The 15,988-nt window shown below is 43.5% G+C and overlaps 1 protein-coding gene across 1 annotated transcript in view; it reads right to left on the bottom strand.

The window, feature by feature from the left end:
* The window catches only part of MPP3 (MAGUK p55 scaffold protein 3), a 27,111-nt gene extending 11,123 nt beyond the window's left edge, over positions 1 to 15,988 (bottom strand). Inside the window, exons 1-11 of the mRNA XM_062017161.1 lie at positions 15,901 to 15,988; positions 12,481 to 12,591; positions 11,204 to 11,322; positions 10,644 to 10,721; positions 9,280 to 9,360; positions 8,630 to 8,767; positions 7,253 to 7,334; positions 5,820 to 5,905; positions 4,393 to 4,467; positions 1,834 to 2,030; positions 150 to 214 (exon numbers count right to left, since the gene is read on the bottom strand). Of these exons, the coding sequence (XP_061873145.1) occupies positions 150 to 214; positions 1,834 to 2,030; positions 4,393 to 4,467; positions 5,820 to 5,905; positions 7,253 to 7,334; positions 8,630 to 8,767; positions 9,280 to 9,360; positions 10,644 to 10,721; positions 11,204 to 11,322; positions 12,481 to 12,505 (946 nt within the window). The 5' untranslated portion in view covers positions 12,506 to 12,591; positions 15,901 to 15,988. The remainder of the gene's footprint in view (positions 1 to 149; positions 215 to 1,833; positions 2,031 to 4,392; positions 4,468 to 5,819; positions 5,906 to 7,252; positions 7,335 to 8,629; positions 8,768 to 9,279; positions 9,361 to 10,643; positions 10,722 to 11,203; positions 11,323 to 12,480; positions 12,592 to 15,900) is intronic.

Here is a 15,988-nt window from a genome sequence, read left to right as displayed (position 1 = left end):
ACCCTCTCATGTGGCAGCTTGCATGCATGCACATCAATCAGTGACAAATTACACTCAACCTATTCCAACCCATCATTACTGAAATAGCAGAAAAACACTGAGAAGCTGGTATCAACCAAGGCATCACTGAAGGAACAGAAGAGACTTACACAATGGTTTCTTCACAGCTCTGGGATTCTGCAGAGTGCCTATTGTTCTTCTGTAAGTCAATCGTCTAAACAGAAAATAAGTCTGTTTTAACCATCCAAGCTCAGAATTGTAAAGAATTTCTAGCATGTTATACCTGGAACATTGACATTCAGGAATGTGTGCTTTCCCTTGAAAAATATCAGATAGCTCTGATTTAAGTCTTTGATGGTCCCAGATTGTTACTGGGAAGTGACTAGAGAGAAGATTCTAAACTATTTTAGGCTTTCATCCATCAGAGCACAGAAATCAAAAGCATGTTACTTTTAGGAATATAATCTGTTTTCTATTTCCTTTTCCCCATTTAATCTTCTTTGCAAGACTAAGAACACAACAACTATTCTACTCTCATTCTATTTGATCTAATTCCACTGAGAATCCAACCTCTCTTTGTAATGTTTAGGGGTGAGTAAAATCCATGTCTGCCACCATCCTACAACTACTGACCTCAAGGAGAACTCCAAAGTAGGTAACTTTTTTGTCCAACATGATTATTAGAGCTATAGACACTAAGAAATGATCCACTGCCTTCCAGATCAGTTTGGAGTTTTCTATCACTTACTAGTAAACAAACCAAGTTACTCAGCTTGGGTGAAAATGTAAGAACAGAGTACCAAGTAAAACCTTCTGAAGTCTTAAAATCATAAACCAGAGCTCAACTTCTAATCTCCCAGTCTTGAGTCTGCTCAGAAAAACCCAACTCCCACACTCTAAAACCCACCCAACAACCCAGCACAAAAATCCAGTCCCCAAGAAACCCCTCAACTGTTGGCAAAGGAAATCACATTTTCTTCCCAGGTGACTTTTTGGAGATATTTACACAGTTACTCAGGGGAAAGAGACACTGAAAGAATTTCTCTATTCTTGCAAACATTAAAATGTAGTTTACAGCTGAGAAAAATACAAGATAAAATAGAGGGATACAGCTGTTCAGGCAGAATTTGCTTAGCATTTCAAAGGAGAATTCAAATAGTGAAGTCCTCTGTTAAAAACCTTATGCAAATTTTGGAGGCCAGCAATAGAATCAGGCTTGTTTACTTTTTAGATACTCAGCCTTTTCTACATCTACAGTCCAAAGTCAACACATCCAGTAATATGGAGTAAAATATCACACCATGAAACCAGTGTCCTCAATGAGATTTCCTCTTAAATGGAAGACTTCTGTATTTTAAATACAAGAGGGATATTTTTGCTTTAGAAGATACACAGCATCTCTGTGAGAACAGAGTAGCTTCAAGCACCAGAAGGTACCCAGCTGCAAGCAAAATACTCCCTTAGGAGCCAGAAAAAAGATCAGATATGCCGTTTTTACTACTACTTCAGGCATAAATTCAAAAGTGTTGCAATAAAACTATTTCCTCTTACATTGTGGAAGTAGAAGCACGTGAAAGTGTCTCTTTAAGCTGAGAGATATTCCACATTTCATCTTGTATGTGTTTGTTTAGCAAGTTGCTTCTGTGCAAGCACAAGTCAATGGCAAACTAGCCAAGCAAAGCTTTATTCTACAAGTGGAATGTTTCCTCTAAGCATCTGGTATTCACCCTGTCATGATCCTACCTTCCATGCCTGTGGGGGAAAAAAAAGCAGCACAAAAAGCAGTGTGACACTATATGTGTGGGAAAAAATCTGTAATCTTTATTGACAAACCTTTCTTGGAATTGTTTTGAAGGGATCAAGCCTGCTCTGAGGTTGGTATCTCCAACGCGTTTTGCTTGCCACCACGTGGGGTCATCTTGGCTTACAACTTCTAGGACATGTCGTCTCTTGAATGGTAGCCCAGCCTCCTGGCAAGGAATGGCTCTGTCTTCTTTGGGATTATAGCAGAAAAGCGCCCTCATAAACACCTTCAAAAGAAAATAACACATCTTCTCCTCTTGTCCTACTTGGAATTTCACACAGAATCACAGAATCTGAAGGGTTGGAAGGGACTTTGAAAGCTCATCCAGTGCAACCCCCCTGCCAGAGCAGCACCACCTAGAGCAGGGCACACAGGGACTCATCCAGCTGGGGTTGGGATGGCTCCAGACAAGGAGCCTCCACAGCCCATCTGGGCAGCCCCTGCCAGTGCTCCCTCACCTCAGCAGGGAACAAATTCTGCTTTGTGTTGCTTTGGAACCTCTTCTGTTCCAGCTTGTCCCCATTGCCCCTTGTCCTGTCACTGCCCATCCCTGAGCACAGCCTGGCTCCAGCCTCCTCACACCCACCCTTGATGCATTTGGAACATGAATGAGCTCACTCCTCAGGCTCCTCTTCTCCCAGCTGCAGAGCCCCAGCTCCCTCAGCCTTTCAGCACAAGGCAGATGCTCCACTCCCTTCAGCATCTCTGTGGCCCTGCACTCAACTCTCTCCAGCAGCTCCCTGTCCTTCTGCAACTGAGGGGCCCAGCACTGGCCACAATCTTCCAGCTGCAGGCTCAGGAGGGCAGTGCAGAGGGGGAGCAGAACCTCTCTGCACCTCCTGCCCACAGCCCTTCTCATCCAGCCCAGGCTGCCATTGGCCTTCTTGGCCACGAGGCCACGTTGCTGGCTCCTGCTCATGCTGCTGCCCACCAGCACCCCCAGCTCCCTTTCCCCTGCCCTGCTCTCTAACACTTCATTCCCCAGCCTGTGCTGCTACATGGGCTTGTTCTTTCCCAGATGCCAGACTGTGCACTTGCCCTTGCTGAATGTCATTGGATGTCTCTCTGCCCAAGCCTGCAGCCTGTGCAGGGCTGGTTGAATGGCAGCACAGCCTCTGGGGTGTCAGCCACTGCCCCCAGTTCAGTATCATCAGCAAACTTGCTGCCAGTGCCTCTGTTCCCTCAGCAAGGTCATTCATTAATAGATTGACCAGCACCAGTCCCAGCACCAACCGCTGAGGGACTCCACTGGATACAGGCCTCCAACCAGACCCTGCCCCATTGATCACAGCTCTTTGCCTTCTTCCCTTCAATCAGTTCACAACCCACCTCACTCCCTGACCATCCAGCCCACACCTTCCTAGTTTTGCTGAGAGGATTCTGTAGCAGAGGGTGTCAAATGCTTTACTGAAATCCAGACATACCACATCCAGTGCACTACCACCATCCATGCACCTGGTTACATCTTCAGAAAAGCCTGTCAGGTTGGTCAAACATGACTTTCCTTTGGTAAAACCATACTGACCGTTCCTAATGACCACCCTGTCCTTTAAATGCCTGGAGACAGCAGCCAGGATAAGTTGTTCTATCACCTTTCCAGGGATGGAGGTGAGGCTGACCAGCCTGTAGTTACCCAAGTCCACCTTTAAAAAGTTTCCCTAATGCTTACACTGCTGGCCATCTATAGTCTTCATAGTACTCAAAAATACCGAAACCTAGCAAGCTGCATCTGTGTTTTGACTTACTTTTGTAGAAAAAGAAGTTAACTTTCAAGAATATAGACAGTCATTGTGTATTTGCATTGTAGAATATGAGACTCAAAGTCCCAAGAGAAACAGCTCACAGTCTATGTAAGTAGAAAATGCAAGAGATGAAGGGGAAATAAATGAAAGGAAAAGAACAGAAACGGGATTTTTGGCAAAGTTGAGGAATTATAAATGTTCCTATAAGGCACTGAAATCTACTATTCAGTTTCAAATTTGTATCTTACCACTATTTACCACATCAAAGTAGAACTACTTTGAAAAGTGATTTGCAGGGCTTCAAGGCCAAATTTAGCAGCTGGGAGCAGAGAAGCAGAAATAGATGCTGACTGAGGAATCCTTTAAGTGGCTAGTTGAGCACTAAGTCATTGGTGATGAAGGAGGGCAAATGAAGCACTCAGGGAGGCATGTTGATGTTTGCTAGGGGGCTAATGGGGTCAAATGATAAATGCAGCTGTTTGCAAATAGGCCTGTTTTGACTCAAGTGAGTGGCAAAACGCCCAGAGATAATGGACTGATAGGAGCTGTCATGCCAAGAGGAGACTGGGAGGAACACCAGTTTCAATGAATTGAACAGAGAGAGGAGGCCAGATTTCAGAAATACTATGAAAGAATGTTGGCAACACAATGGAGAAGCCATGTAGGTAATTCTCCTGAAGAAAAGGGTACTGCATGTCACAAGAAACTGCTCCATTACCTTTTTTAGTTGAACTATGGGTCTGTAACAGTCTTCACCGAAACAGCTGGAATCTTGCATTTACAGAGATACCAGGATTGCATAAATATGGAAACATACACCTCAGTTCTTTTCCCCAAGTTGCATACCTTGCTGTCTTTCAGACGATCTTCTTCTTTGATGGCTGGGATTATTTTTAATGTTATTGATCCCTGAGATTGAGCCTGAAAAAAGGAGGAAAATGGTTTTGACTTTGAAAGCAGGACAAAGACACATGCAGGCTATTTAGAACTTTAACAGTCCAAGCTAATCCACTACTGAACTTCATTACAGAGACTATCGTGATGTTCAATGAACCCTCCACGACTTTGTCTTCCCCATGGAGACATTCACGGTAGGTACTTGGCTAGAAGGCAGTAAGACTTGCATTAAAATTCCTTCATTTGCTTTTAAGCAACTTGTATCAGGGCATTAAATGCTTCTGTGAGCTTTTTAGTACAACACTAACTTTTCCCCACACAGTGGCTAACTGGTTAGGGTCAAACTGTAACCACCTACAAAGTAAACACCTACCTTCACTCTTAAAAATCTTTGTTAGTAAATATCAATTCTTAGTTATAGTAAATTAAAAAGCACTTCTGGATGCTTTGGAAATAGAACAGGTTTATCTGATCTACTTTAGAGGCTTCATTTTGGATTAGATTAACTTGTTCCTACAGAAGCCTGCTATTCTGCATGGACTAAAAACCTGGACAACCAGCTTGGAGAAACGTTTCTAACTCTTCTTCAAAAAATAAACAACAATAACTAGGAAATAGTAAACTATTACACTGCATGCGCTTAAAATGAGATACATTAACAACACCCCAGGGTCTTCACAAATAAAAACTTTACACAGTATTTCAAAACACTGTTTTGATCCTCCCCTTTAAAGTTAAAAGCAGTTATTCTCCTTACTCAGGATTATATTCAACTGAATGCAGATTAAGTGATGGAACCAATGACAGACACTTCAGTCCTCTAGTGCTGCCATTCTTATCACTGTATCCCTAATTCAACTCCACTCCACACCAAGACAAGGAGGAGCCAAGCCACAAGAGGGGAGTAGGAACAAGTCTAAGAGCTAAAACACTTTCCACCAGGATTTGTGGGCATTAATGTCAGAGAAGATTGAAGCAAGAACTTGTTGATGTCACTACCAGAAGTTGCTGGTAAAGAACAGCCTGACAGCTCTATTAGACACGCAGCCAAGACTTTCTTCAGCTTCCTGACACACCATATTCTGAATCAACTGCTTATCTGCTTGCAATGCACTTTTACTTGGCAATTTGCTTGTCATAAGGCATGAAGGAACATTCAACTTTATATTTGTATCTTACTTGGTACCGATTCAGTTTGCAGAAGTTTCTGAAGTCAAAAGGAAAAGATTCACCCACCAGGAGAAGAAAAAAGCCTTAAGCAGGGATTGTATCTTTTAGCTCTTCACATATTTTAAACTCATGGCTAACTTTCATCAGCTATGGGAACTAGTAAATCAGCCAAGAGAAAAGATCTTGACATGAAAATCAGTACAGACCAAAATCTGGCTTATTTCTTCGGGCCGTTTGTGAAGGACAGTGATACCATTGACTTCTCTTAGTTCATCTCCAACGTGGACAAGACCTGAAAAGTAAATTAATGTAGTAAACTAAAGTCTACAGACTGGAAAGCATCATTCCTCTGACATCTGACCTAAAGTAACAGCATGTACATCCTCTCCTCCCTTCCCTAGCTTAATGGATCTCCTCCAAGTACCTTCTGAAGTCTCCTGCCCTTATTCCATATGGCATTTTTAATTCATCCAGCACAGTCTCAAAGGAGACCAACATGAAGACAAGAGAACGTGTCAAGATCCTCTGGAAATCACTGCTTCTATCCTTGAATCAGCACTAAGAATTCAAAACCTCATGAGGATGATCGAATCAGGATTGCTTCTGACTATAAAGGCAGGAATGACATGGCCATTAACGGTCAGATCAATGCTATACAGTCCCAGAAAGAAATATGGAGTTGTTTTTTTAACAAGCCATGAAGAAGCCCTTACAAGTTTTAGGTTTGTTTCTCCAGTTCATTTAACTCATGTTACATACCATTAACTGACATCAAAGAATTCCTCAGTAAAACAAACAGAAAACATCATCTGATACACTGAAGAAACCAAGATACTAGATTAAAGGTAAAAATTCTTTTAAAGCTGAGATCTATCTCTCCTACCTCTGTTGTCATTTTTTGCCAGCAGCTATTTTAGAGAAAAAACACATCTAATGAAATTAATAGACTCCTGATGAAATACAGAAATGCTAAGTGCATGTTCTAGTCATTTTGCATTAATCAGGTTGCACCAATTTGAAGAATGATACCAAATCAAGAAGTAAATTGTAATCAGATAACAGGGTTTTTCTCATCACAATAATTCATTAATTTGGGGATTGTATTACTTGTTTATTATGAAAAAACAAGTGCATGAGACTTGAAGTCTATAATCCAGTTTATTTAATAGAAGCTGGATGATCACCTTCTAGAACATGGGAGGTCAAACATTGCATGAATTAACCTTGTAGATCCCGACAGCCTATGCACAGAAAGCTCCTGCCACTAGACACCAGAAATTTGGTTGTCAATTGAGTAATCTCCCTTTAAAATAACAAAGGCAATTCCAGAAGTGACCTTTACCACTCTGAAGCTCATTGGGGTGATTTGCAACGACGTCCACTTCCCTCCACTAAATGCAGTAAACCTACATCCGAATTCAGACCTGACATCTAACAGCTGCCTATGAAGATTTTGATAGGCTGTAGTATTTTCTTTTACAAAATACTCTATATATGCATTAAACACCTGTGTCCAAAGGACTGGGTTTAGAATAAAAACCTATCAGATTTAGTTAGAGGTTATCTAGGTATGTATCATTTTGTAAACTGTCAAACAGTTGACAAACACAAGTTCACACCGTTTTCTTCAGATACTTACCACTGCGATCAGCTGCACCACCTCTCATGATCCTTGCAACAATCACAGCTCCTGTATGCTCATCTCTTCTGATGGTAGCTCCCTGAAAGAAAAGCCCCAAGAAACAAGCATATGAAATTTGCTTGCAGTGAAATAACATATAAACTCCTGCATCTTTTTGAAGTGGAATTCATTAGTTCCATAAAATTTGGCCTCCTCCTTGATGACTTTCAACATTATTCATCTTTCACCTATGCCTAAGTCATGTGATTATGGGAAGGTGTACACCTTTCTCCTAAATTTCCCAGTACTTACACTTACCTACACTATTGTGGTGATAAAAGTTACTCAAGGGTGCACAACAGAATTTCTTAGGACAAGTTTTCTCTCTGTGTCTTTGAATCTTTATACCCACAAAACCACTTTTGCACTACAGGGTTTTGTTGACTAGAGTTGAGTTGTGACTAGAGGTGGGACAGAGTGTACCCTTAGCACATTCCCTGATGGCATCAAACTGGGAGCACTGGCTGATTGCCCAGAGGCTGTGCTGCCAGTCAGACAGATCTCAACCAGCTGCAGAGCTGGGCACAGAGGAACCTGCTGAGGATCACCAAGGGCAAGGGAAGAGTCCTGCAGCTGGGGAGGAACAAGCCCCTGCAGCAGCACAGGCTGGGGGTGAGCTGCTGGAGAGCAGCTCCAGGAGACAGAGCTGGCACTGCTGGGGAAGAATCAACTGCCCATGAGCAGCAACGTGGCCTCGTGGGCAAGAAGCCAATGGCAGCCTGGGGGCATCCAGCAGAGTGTGGATCCAGCAGCAGGGCCAGGGAGCTTCTGCTCCCCTTTGCTCTGCTCTGCCACATGTGCTGAGGCCTCACCTGGAGTCCTGGGGCCAGTTGTGGGCTCCCCAGCTGCAGAGGGACAGGGAAGTGCTGCAGAGAGGCCAGCACAGGGCCAGCAAGATGCTCAGGGCACTGGAGCATGTTCCTGCTGAGGAAAGGCTGTGGGCCCTGGGGCTGCTGCTCAGGCTGGACAAGAGGAGACTGAGGGGGGAGCTCATTCATATTGACCAAGATCTCACTGGTGGGTGTCAGGAGGTTGAGGCAGCACTTTGTTGTATCCCGTGACAGGACAAGGGGTGGTGGGATGAAGCTGGAACACAAACAGCTCCATTGAAACACAAGGCCAAACTGTTTGAGTGTTGGGGTGAGGGAGCCCTGGCCCAGGCTGCCCAGGGAGGGTGTGGAGGCTCCTTCCTTGGAGCTCTTCAGACCCCACCTGGACACATTCCTGTGTGATCTGATCTAGGTGGGAGCTGCTTTAGCAGAGGGGTTGGACTGAATGAGCTCTAAATGTCCCTTCCAACCCCCACCATTCTATGATTCTATGAGTTACATGTACCAAGGGTTCTTTATTTTTCACTAGCCGAACTATTTTCACTGATTCCTCATCAAAATCATCATCAAAGTTGTCAGGCAGAGGTGGAAGGACTGGGTCAAAGTTCTTCTGTGCCACTGTGTCATGGACTACAAGCATTGCCTGCATAAAGGAAATAAGAAACAGTAATGTAGTGGGGTAATACTGCAGTTGCCAGTTCTCATTTTTTCAATATTACAGCAAATTTAAAACCTTCCCCTTCCCACATTCACTATAAATTAAAATGAGATTCAGTAATTACCTTACCCATGAGACAAACTATGGAATGGTCTGCCAATATCTCAAGTAAATCCAGGAATTAACAAAGCTCAGCCTAAATTAGCTTAAAGAATGGAGATGGGCTATGGAAAGCAAAAAGCTGAGAAATTATGTCCTTTTCATTTCTGTTTCCCCAGAAAAAACTAAGGCAGGGAAGACATCATGGTGCAATATGGAAGGAAGACCTATATTGTGTCTTCTCAATCCACTGTGCAGAAAATCACAGTGGAAGACAACTACTTAGTGAGAGGTTTTTCCTTTCTCTCAGAGACTCCACAATGTAACATTTCCCATACAAGACATTCTATTGGAATTCTGTAAAAGAATTTCATAGAGGTCTCTGGTGTGTCTTTTACCCTGAGATGTGGTGTTGACAACAGCTGAAGTAGCTCTTTTTCTTCATTATTCACTGGTGCAGTCTGCAATTCTTCTATTACCTTTAAAATAAAGATTAACAACCTCAAAACAGAAGTTCACCATCATATATTTGCAAGTGAATGTTTTCTGGTGAGTGTTTGCTAACTTGCAGCATCCTCCCAAGTAGTGTGAGCAGATTAAACCAACCCAAATCAATAATGCATGACTCCTAAAAGAAATAAAAGCTTCTTCACCTATTTTACTGTTATGAGACAGCAAAGGAAGACATAATCAGGAATCAGCATCCTGAGCCCAGAACATACATTTAAAAAGTGATTCTGACAATGTAATTTCAGGATTGAGTTCTGAAATTTCAAATTCTATATGGAAACCTTAAGTGACACGTGAAACAACATTCATGTGCTTGTACCAGGATAAAAAGAGTTTCATTCTCTCTGTAATCAGGTAGCATTACTCACGTGGAACATGCAACACAAGTTCCCTTGTTCCCCTGCAAAGCCTAGATACCAAAATACGCTCTCAAGTCTCAAGCCTTCAAAAAAAAGATGAAAGAAATAATGGAAGCACTTTTGCACTAGGCTGGTTGGAAGGGAGCAGAGAAAAGAGGGAGGAGAAGGAAGGGACAGATTTCTTCTCCCTGTATTGAGTTCTAGATAGGGAAGTCTTACAGTTCTGTATAAAACCACAAAATGATCTGAGTGCTGGAACATTTATCCAGTGAAAGGAGGCTCTGAGTTTTGTTTAGCCTGGAGAAGGATCCAGAGAGACTTTATTGCTGCCTCTCAATTTATAAAAGGGGCTTAAAAGAGAGACAGAGAAAAGCTCTTTATGAAAACCTGCAGTGTCAGGACAAGGAGTAGCAGTTTTAAACTGAAAGAGAGCACATTTATACTGGATAGAAGGCAGAATTTTTTTACCACGAGGTAAGATGCTGGAACAGGTTGCCCAGAGAAGCTGTGAGTGCCCCACCACTAGAAATGTTCAACATCAGGTTGGACAGGGCTCTCAGCAACCTGATCTAATGAAGGGTGGAAGGGCAGTTAGACTAGAGGATATTTCAAGGTCCCTTCCAACTCAAACCACCAACGCTGCTTGGTTTGCAATGGATTTAACTCCTTCTGTTCTGCCTGCCTGTGTCCATCTTCACTCAGCAATTTAATGACATGATATTTCTGAGATCTCCTTTCCTTGATCAATCTTGAGTGAAACTAAACAACAGATTGCAAAGAGAGCTGGGGAAGATGAGAACTATGTCACCCCATAACACAACTGCAAAGCTCTGATTTGTTAGAAAAGCTGGCTTAAAGAAGAAGAAAATAAAGAGGCAAGAATTTTTACTCACATCTTCAACTAATCCTGCTGCACTATGCAGAACAGGAGTTGGACTCTGTCTTTCATAATGACGGAGCTTCTCATGAATCTGAAAGAGATTTTTCAGGTATATTACTACAGAGAGATGCAAAACTTCTTAAATATACCTACACTGGCATGTAGTTCCATTTGAGGAGAGAAATATCTTTAAAATAACCTCTCTTGGGGTTACTTTTTAGTTTTATTAAGAGTTTTAGTTTGTTTTTTGCCCACGCTAGCATCAAAGACAGAAAATCTGTGAAGACTTCATCAGTGCAAGTGAAAAAAAATGAAGCCAGTTCACACTGCTTTTAGCTACAGGGCACTGTAGCTCCACTTTGGCAATGAAGGCAGAAATGGGTGTTTTCTGCGCAAAATGTGTTCACTTTCAATAACAGTTCTTAATGTTCGTGCTTAAAGACATGCTTTGGTCAGTACAGAACTCTACAAAACAATAACAATGCTTTGGCAAAGTAAATGGTTGATAAATCCAAGGGATAGAGAATAAGTAACCTGAAAAGAAAAATGTTATGTTTGTAAATGAACTTTTACCTTCACCAGGTAGCTCAGACTCTTTTCACTGAAGACATCCCTTAGGAATCCCATTTCCTCTTTATGATTTGAATCAGGTCTTAGCTGAGATGTCAAGAGGGCCAAAGTTTCATGCAATCCTGAATTGAAATTCAAGACAAAAGCTTTGTAGATAGCCTGTCTCCTGGGGGTCTTCTATTGCAGACTCAACATCAACTCCATTTACTTGGGTATCATCTTGGTCATTATTATGTTTGCAGAGAGGTTTGTGCTTATCTTCCACTCCTTTTGTAAAGCTCCTTTCTTAGTGGCAAATACAGCTTAAGATCTAGCACTCAACAAAGTTCTCCCTTCATGCTTAATTGCCCCTTGTTTCTAGAACAGCCAGCTCTATAAGAAACTTTGAGCTCTAAGAGTGTCACAGCAGACTGCAAAATTACTGAACTACCTCCTCTGTTGCACAACTACCAGCTTTACTTCTGAGCACCTTTGCTTAAAAGTCTTATCCCACTCTTCCTACCTCTGAGGCACCTCTCAGAAGTCAGGTGTGACCAGAAGAGGAAAGGACTGGTGCAGTTCCACTGCAATGGAAGCAAACCTTGTGGCTAGTTTTCTAAAAAGTATTTAAATCATTAATATCCCAATTTTACAGTGCACAAACATTAGGTTTTTCCTGTTAGATAAAAAAGTGTGGGGGGAGGAGGTAAAAAAGGAGGAGTAGGGGAGCTAAAATGTGCTCCTTTGGTTATTTTCACCATAAACTTCTGAGTGCATTTGGATCCATGAGACTCAAACTCACTTCTGCTCTATGACTTCACCCTGAGTAGCATATTGGAGAAGCTGGTTAGCTGGTTCACCTTGAATAGAATCAGGTTTTTTAAGGTCAAAAGGAAGAATATTAAGAAAGTTTACCAACACTTATTCAGTAAAAAAAAAGAAGTGGTACAGCAAGCAGCAGAGCTCAGCAGCAGGTTGATCTTTAATAAGCATGCACAGAAGCCAGTTGTCCTAAGAAGCCCAAGTTTGTCCACAGGAATCTGTTCCAAATTAAATGATTCTACATATTCAAGGGCTCTAGAGTTCTAAGGAAACTCAGTGTTTCCTGAAATCTGACTAACTGTATTCATTTTCACCATTTATACTCCACTTTTCTTGTGTTCTTCCAGGTAACTGCTACAAAAACTACTTGAACTATCTTAACTCTACTTTAACTCCAATCTGAATTAATTTCCTGTTATGAAAACACATACACCAAGATTTCAAGCACTGGTCTCATTAAAAGCATGCAGATTAGTTACCTGAGTCTTCTGAAAGCACTGGCATGGCTTTGTTCTTAATCTTAGAGAGAAATGGTCAACTTAAATCAACAGGACTGTTTCTTCTTTCTGGACTGCGATTCAGATGCAGTCCTGAAATGAGCAAAGATAATACCTGAAGCTCAAGCATGCAAGCAAAAATGGCAATCATGTAAAAACAGTAAATCCATGTAAAAATAGTAAATCAAGTGTTTAACCTGAATCAGGCAAAGTCCTGCAGTTATTCTGCTAAAAGATACAACCCAAAAGATATATGATAACCCTATGGTAACTTGGACAAAGCTGATGCTGAAGAGAGCAGATTCTTCCCTATCCTGTTCTCATAATAGTTTCAGAAGGCCTGAAAACATTTCAGTTTTAAAAGCAGTCAGCAGAATGAATGTCTAAAAGCACCAATAAACACCATCTGCACAGAAATAGAGCATGCAGGAAGATGTCATCAGAACAAGATGTTCTGAGGCTTCCTAAAAGCACACCTCAAAAGAATTTGCAACTCCCTGGCATTCTGATGCAGACCATGCTACAACTACATGCAACTCATAAAAGCTAGTAGACGTGTCACTCCATCAACCTCGGTCATGGGTACTAAGGATGCTGTAATAAGGCTACTTCCAAAGCTCAGAAATTCCATTAGATGCTTTTATTGGTGATTTTTTTTTTCTTGTTACTGGGAGCAAATGACTCCAGAGGAATTTAATTTCAACCTGCAAAACTGAATCTACGGTTCTAATCACCAGTCCAAGATGAAACACTTTGTGCGTTCCAAGGCCTTCAAAATCTTGTTCATGCTCATAAGATTAATCAGACGTCTGCAGAAAAAGAAACATCCCCTAACAGCATGCAAAAAGGATTAGAAAGAAATGTGAGATACTCCAGCTCTTTGCTGAATACAATAAAAGATGCTCCCTGTGTTTCTATTTGTAGGTAATTCTTTGGTATTAAGTTGGATTGTTTTCTGATTCAGCTTTGATTAGCTGCCTGAAAATACCACAGTACTGCGTTGCAAATTAGCATCCCCTGGTTTAGTATCCACCATTTTCTAGATGCCTGAGTTTCTCTACAATGTACTGAAATATTAAGCTCAACCTGTGTTCTGCACCTTGTATTTTCTACTGCTACACTCAATTAATCCACCTGGGGTATTAAAACATAGCTGAGTTCTTTAAGCAAGTGATCTGAGGGTTGAAATTTCACTCTAATCCATGGATGACACTCCATTGTATTACATACACATTTCTTTAACTTCCAAAAGCATTTTTATTACCTATTGCTTTGCAGGAAGAAAGGTTTCACACACATTCCTCCCCAAGACTTCAAGCCAAAAAGAAACGTATAGGCAACTCATTCAATCACTGATTCCTTGACCATTTCATTTCACTTGAGGTGGAGTTTTAGATCTTGTCTAATTATCAAGAAACGGAACTTTAATGGCCTGCTTTGTCTTTGTAACAATGTGTGCCTATCAAGAAAGGGAACTTTAATGGCCTGCTCTGTCTTTGTAACAATGTGTGCCTCCCACTGTCAAATTTATTTAGCACCAGAACCCAAGAATACCAGAGTTGTTCTTCAGACTCTTAGTGAAGAATCATCCCACACAGGAACCTGGAAAAATATATGTCTTAAGATCTCAAAAACCTGACAGCAAACTCAGGAGCACCAGAATTTGATGAGTTGGGCACAGCAATCAAAATGGAAGCTTAAGCTTCCCCTAGAGGCATTTCCCATGCTCTGCAAAAAATCCTGTTAGCCAGCACTGATTGGAATGAAAAGCATTCTGCATCCAGTAATTTGTCAGCAGGACTCTCCATGTCAACACTCAGAGCTGGCTTCAAGGTATTAAATTCAAGCCCACCATGTGACATTTCACACGAGGGGCTCAAAACTATGAATCTGTCTTTCCATTACTGCAGTATGAATCGGCTCAGACACACTTTCCCTCTTCAAAATCATCTACCCTAAACCAGAATTCACTTTTCACATGCATCTTTTGCCCAGCTGTTCCCAAGGCATAATGCCTGAGCCACCTTTCTTGCTGAGGAAAAGGATTGTTGATATTTGGAAAGGACCGAATAAACTGATGCTCTACGTGGCATCAAAGGAGATTAAACAGAAGCATAATGTGCTTTGGCATAAAATAATCCCAGTGTGGTACATAGCCTAATACAACATAAAGCTCCTGTAATCCAGATATTTTAGCCAAAGTAGTAGATCTCATTTTGGAAAGCTGTTGCACTTTAACGTCTTTCCAGATCACCCCAGTGATTAGCTCAGAAAAATGCATCTCCATGTTAGTAAGATCATTGCTTATAGCTATGACACAGGATTTCTCCTCGCTTTGCTTTTGTGTACAAGAAGAGTCCGAATCTGGATGAAATAGCCTTTTGCTGGGTACATGTACTTCTGTACTAAACCAGCCATTGCTCTGATGGCTGAAGGGAACATGAAGCAAACCACACACTGTTCCCCATTCGACACCACCGGGACAGGCCCTTCATGGGAGGCCCCACAACACACCTGCAACCCCCCAATCTCAGCCTCAGGTGGGCATCCCCTCAGGCCACCCCAGATCCCCTCACCAGGGTGTCCCCTCAGGCGACCCCAGATCCCCTGAACCAGGCATCCCCTCAGGTGACCCCAGATCCCCTCAGGCGACCCCAGATCCCCTCAGCCGGGCATCCCCTCAGGCCACCCCAGATCCCCTCACCAGGGCATCCCCTCAGGTGACCCCAGATCCCCTGAACCAGGCATCCCCTCAGGTGACCCCAGATCCCCTCAGGCGACCTCAGATCCCCTCAGCCAGGCATCTCTTCAGCCGACCCCAAATCCCCTCAGGCGACCCCAGATCCCCTCAGCCGGGCATCCCCTCAGGCGACCCCAGATCCCCTCAGGCGACCCCAGATCCCCTCAGCCGGGCATCCCCTCAGGGGCTTGGCGGGAACCCGAGGGGCGGAGCACGGCGAGGCGCACCGGCTCCCCCGGGCACGGCTCTCCAGCCCCAGAGACGGCTCTCCCCCGAGCCTGGGCAGCGACGGCTCTGCCGGCAGCAAGGCTAACACGGCCGACCCTCCTCACGGCCACGGGGTACGAAATGAGGTTATGCCCCGGGGCAGATTTCTCGCACGCCGACAACGAGACGTCTCCTTCCAGACCCGAGGCAGGGTCCTGCCAGCACCTCTCCGCCACACGGAGGTCTCCCCTCGCGCCTGTCACGGCTCCGAGCCCCACGGCCTCAGCCAGTGCCCACCTGGGAAACCCCGGGGGACCCGCGCCTCGAAGTCGGCGTCAGAGCCGAGCCGAGCCCGGCCCCGCCCCGCCCGGCTACAAAATGGCGTCGCCCTGTCCCCGCCCTGACAGGTACGGACTCGTGTTTCGGAAGCAACGCAACCGCCGGGCGGCCGTTACCTGCGGATGAGGACCCAGGCCCGGAGCCCCGCGGTGCCGGCTGCCTGTCCCGGCAAGCCACAGAGCAGCTCCCCGCCGCTCCCGTCCC

Source organism: Colius striatus, chromosome Z (assembly GCF_028858725.1).
Source record: "Colius striatus isolate bColStr4 chromosome Z, bColStr4.1.hap1, whole genome shotgun sequence".
In the NCBI taxonomy this organism is placed as follows: Eukaryota; Metazoa; Chordata; class Aves; order Coliiformes; family Coliidae; genus Colius; species Colius striatus.
This window is presented reverse-complemented; position numbering and strand designations above follow the sequence as displayed.